Source organism: Gavialis gangeticus, unplaced genomic scaffold (genome assembly GCF_001723915.1).
Source record: "Gavialis gangeticus isolate Ggan-Ray unplaced genomic scaffold, GavGan_comp1, whole genome shotgun sequence".
Classification (NCBI taxonomy): domain Eukaryota; kingdom Metazoa; phylum Chordata; order Crocodylia; family Gavialidae; genus Gavialis; species Gavialis gangeticus.
In genome coordinates this window covers 5,582,217-5,585,579 of record NW_017729011.1, presented here as the reverse complement: position 1 = coordinate 5,585,579, position 3,363 = coordinate 5,582,217, and the positions used below count along the sequence as shown (strand labels likewise).

The 3,363-nt window shown below is 54.1% G+C and overlaps 1 protein-coding gene across 1 annotated transcript in view; it reads right to left on the bottom strand.

The window, feature by feature from the left end:
* The window catches only part of C8G (complement C8 gamma chain), a 22,560-nt gene extending 20,398 nt beyond the window's left edge, over positions 1 to 2,162 (bottom strand). The window contains exon 1 of the mRNA XM_019510438.1: positions 1,922 to 2,162. Coding sequence (XP_019365983.1) covers positions 1,922 to 2,059 — 138 coding nt within the window. The 5' untranslated portion in view covers positions 2,060 to 2,162. The remainder of the gene's footprint in view (positions 1 to 1,921) is intronic.
* Positions 2,163 to 3,363: the final 1,201 nt, after the last annotated feature.

The window sequence follows — 3,363 nt, the reverse complement described above, 5'->3', positions numbered from 1 at the left end:
TGGGCCCTGCTCTCTGCTGGCCAACACAGCCCAGTCACCACATAGTTCCCCCATGGAGACCATGCCCTGCACCCTTGCCATAACTCCTCAGATTCTCTGTGGCAGCATGTGTTGTTCATGAAGACCCCGGCACAGCCACTCGCTTTCTTGACACCTTTGGAGCTCTCTGCTTTGCCCATTTGCTTGTGAAAGGGCTTTTCCCTCAGGATGGTAGCAGTGTAAAGGCCCTTCCAGAAGCATGTGTTAAGGGGCAGCAACCCCACAGAAACCTCTACACAGAATCCCTATGGCAATTCTTAGCTGAGGCCTCCACATCCCTCTCTGGGTCCTTCTAGGTCAGGAGCTTCAGCAGCTAAACTCTGTACATTTGAGTGTCAGCTCTTATGTAAAGCTAAAGAACAATATTTTTCCAATCCAGCTCTCCACACTTGGCCTTGCTCCCTGTGGCCATGGCATGGAAGCTTGCCAGGCTGGTGTTGCTCACTGAGATCCCTTTGTTGGGGAAGTTTGCTAAGTGGCTTGGGGGGCAGGTGCCAGGCAGATAAGACAGGAGGTGGCACTGTGCCATGACAAACACTGCACTGCAGTCTGGCAGGGGCAGTGGGGGGTGAGGCAAGGTCACAGGTGAGGAGCTGTAGGCATCTCCCGCAAGCAAGAAGTCAATAATAAAACCCTGGCCCATGCCCAGCTGTGAGGCCCAGGTGGGCAGACCCCGTGAGATACACACAGAGCCAGGCAGTTCCGACGGGAGCCGAGAAATCTCTAGGGCTGGAAGAGGAAATCCATGCTGGATGTAGGTCCATGGCATTTCTGTATGATTCGTGGACTCCGACATCTCTGAGAGGCCCTAAGACCCACCATCTGCCCTGCCTGCCTGAGGCCAGGGAAGCTCACCCAGGGCCCCCCAATCAGATGGGAGGCATGTAGGATCAAACTATGACACCCTGAGGCTTGGAGGGAGGAACAGCAAACACCAAACAAAAACCAACTGACGAGGACACTGCACCTTGTCTCCTGCCCTTTGCTCAGGGCCTGAACAGCTGCAGAGCCAAGACAACTGCATCGTGGAGTGGGGCCCAGGTCCCCCCAACCCCTCGTGCCCTGCAGAGCTGGGCTATAAGGGGCTGCACTCACAGAAGCACAGATGTTGAGGACATGTAACATGGCCAAAGTGTCAATGGCCACCTGGATTACTTGGCCATCACCCCACCTAAAAGTGGCACAGTGACCAAAGGCCAGAGTACCCCAGGAGGATCTGCTTTTGCTGCAGCTCTCCAGCCCAAAGCCCCTTCTTTGTGCACTGGGTGGGGTTTCGTGTATGTCGCTGTAGTGTAGCATCTTCCTGCTGTAGCTTTCTGGACATCTTGCAAACACAGGGCAGAGGCAGGCTCTCTGCTTTGTCACTTCCCTGCATCCAGATACCAGTCTGCTGACTTCTGAGCAAATGCCCCAGTAGACTGGGGACCTGGAGATGAAGAGCCTGGCTGGGCTGCTCTGGGGAACAGCACACTGAAGTCAGCAGCAGAACAAGCTCCTCTCCCAGTCCAGCAACGAGCCTGGTTTGGGACCCCAAGGGCCCCCGTGATAGTCCCTCACACGGCACATTCACTCCTGTTTCCTCATAGGTGGGACCCTGCAGGCACCAAGCAGCAACTTCAGCTCCCAGGAGACCTGGGCCTCTTTGCCGATGCCCAGCAGATGCCACCCATTGGTGAGTGTGCGTCACAAGCCCCCATCACTGTAGCAGCCCAGGCTGGTTGATCATCCCTGCTGCCTCAGCAGAGGCAGTAGCTATCACACAAGCCACTCTTGAACCAGAGGAAAGCCAAACCCAGGGGTATATGTGGCAAGTGAGCAGGTTGGACGCCCTGTGACCCCTGTGCTGGGGCAATGGGAAGCCCGTATTTCCCTGACCACTCACCTGGTGGAGGTTAAAGTTCTCTTGTATCTTGACCGTCTCAATGGGACCCTCAGGGGCTGGGGGCCTCCTCTGTCTCTGCCCATGAGAAGATGAAGCAAGGAAGAGGGTAAGGAAGAAAACAGGTGCAAAGAGTGCCATGGTCTCTCCCTAGGACATGGACTTCTCTGTCTAAAGGGCCGGCAGTAGCCCAGCCAGCTGTGGGCAGTGGGGCCTGCGGAGGGGAGAGCTGGTTGGTTATTAAGCAGCTCTGCTCTTACTGGAAATGATCTGCTGTAAATCTTAGGCTGTTTACACAGAGGGGGCAAATTCCCTCTCAGTGGCCCTGTTACCAAAGTCCCTCCCCAGGCAAATACAACAGCATGGCAGGTATCCCAGGGGCTTGGTTGGACCATGGGGGTCTCTCCAGCCCACACAGTTTGTCCCTTCCAGCCAAAGGGGTCCCTTCCAGCCCCTCACATCTATGAATCAACATCCATCTACAGCCAAAGGGCACTCCTGACACCAAACCCCAGTGAGCTACTGGTGGAAATTGGACAAGAGAAAGCAAGGAAAGTCTGGAGTGGCTGACTGTCCCAAATACAAGTGCCCAGTTAAACCTGACTGTGCTCAGCCTCTTTGGGGGACTTTGGCAGGGTTTGGCCTTGACCTCCTACAGAGGAAAATTCAGTTGCCAAAGCTGGCAGACCCGCTGGGGTGGATGGGGAGGGGGTTCACAGGGCAAAGCCAGGAACTGGGCTTTCTTCCCAAACCTGTCAGCCATAAACTGCAGCTCAGAAAAGCACTTTCACACATGCTCACACCCATCCCCAGTCAGCAGTCAAGCCTGTGCTTAACCTTAATCACTGAAGTTAATGGGATGACTGCTTAATTGGATCCTTAATTTCAGGCTACAGGAATCCTGAACTCTGAGACTCTCTCTGCCTGGTGTCATGGGGCTTCTTTAATACACCTGTATTAATTTGGCATATAGCTCCATGGGGTTAACTGAAGGTATTTTTGATTGACAGTGGTGCTAGCGGGCACATCTACACAAGAAGTTTACTGCGGAGTAGTCTATTTATCTCTGCAGTAAACGTCTCGGCATCTACATGTACAGGACTATTAGGCTGGACTAAACTAATAAACTCTGCAGCAGAATAGTACTTTTCAATATAAGTACTGTCCTGCTGCAGATTTTTTTTTATTCCACAGCAGTGCATGTGTAGACTCTGACCCAGCTGGCTGGGGCTTGAGGCTGCTTCAGTGTGGGGGTTGCCTGCCAGCTAGCCCTGCACTGGAAGACTCTCATGCCCCAGCCAGCCCCTTCACAGCACCCTGCCCTGCAGCCGGTGCTGCTCCAACTCAGCTCAACATGCTGAAGTCCCAGGTGCATGTGCAAACACGGTGCCCAGGAGCAATAATGGGTGTCCATCCCAACAAGAAGCAAGGGGGGCAAGAGTGCC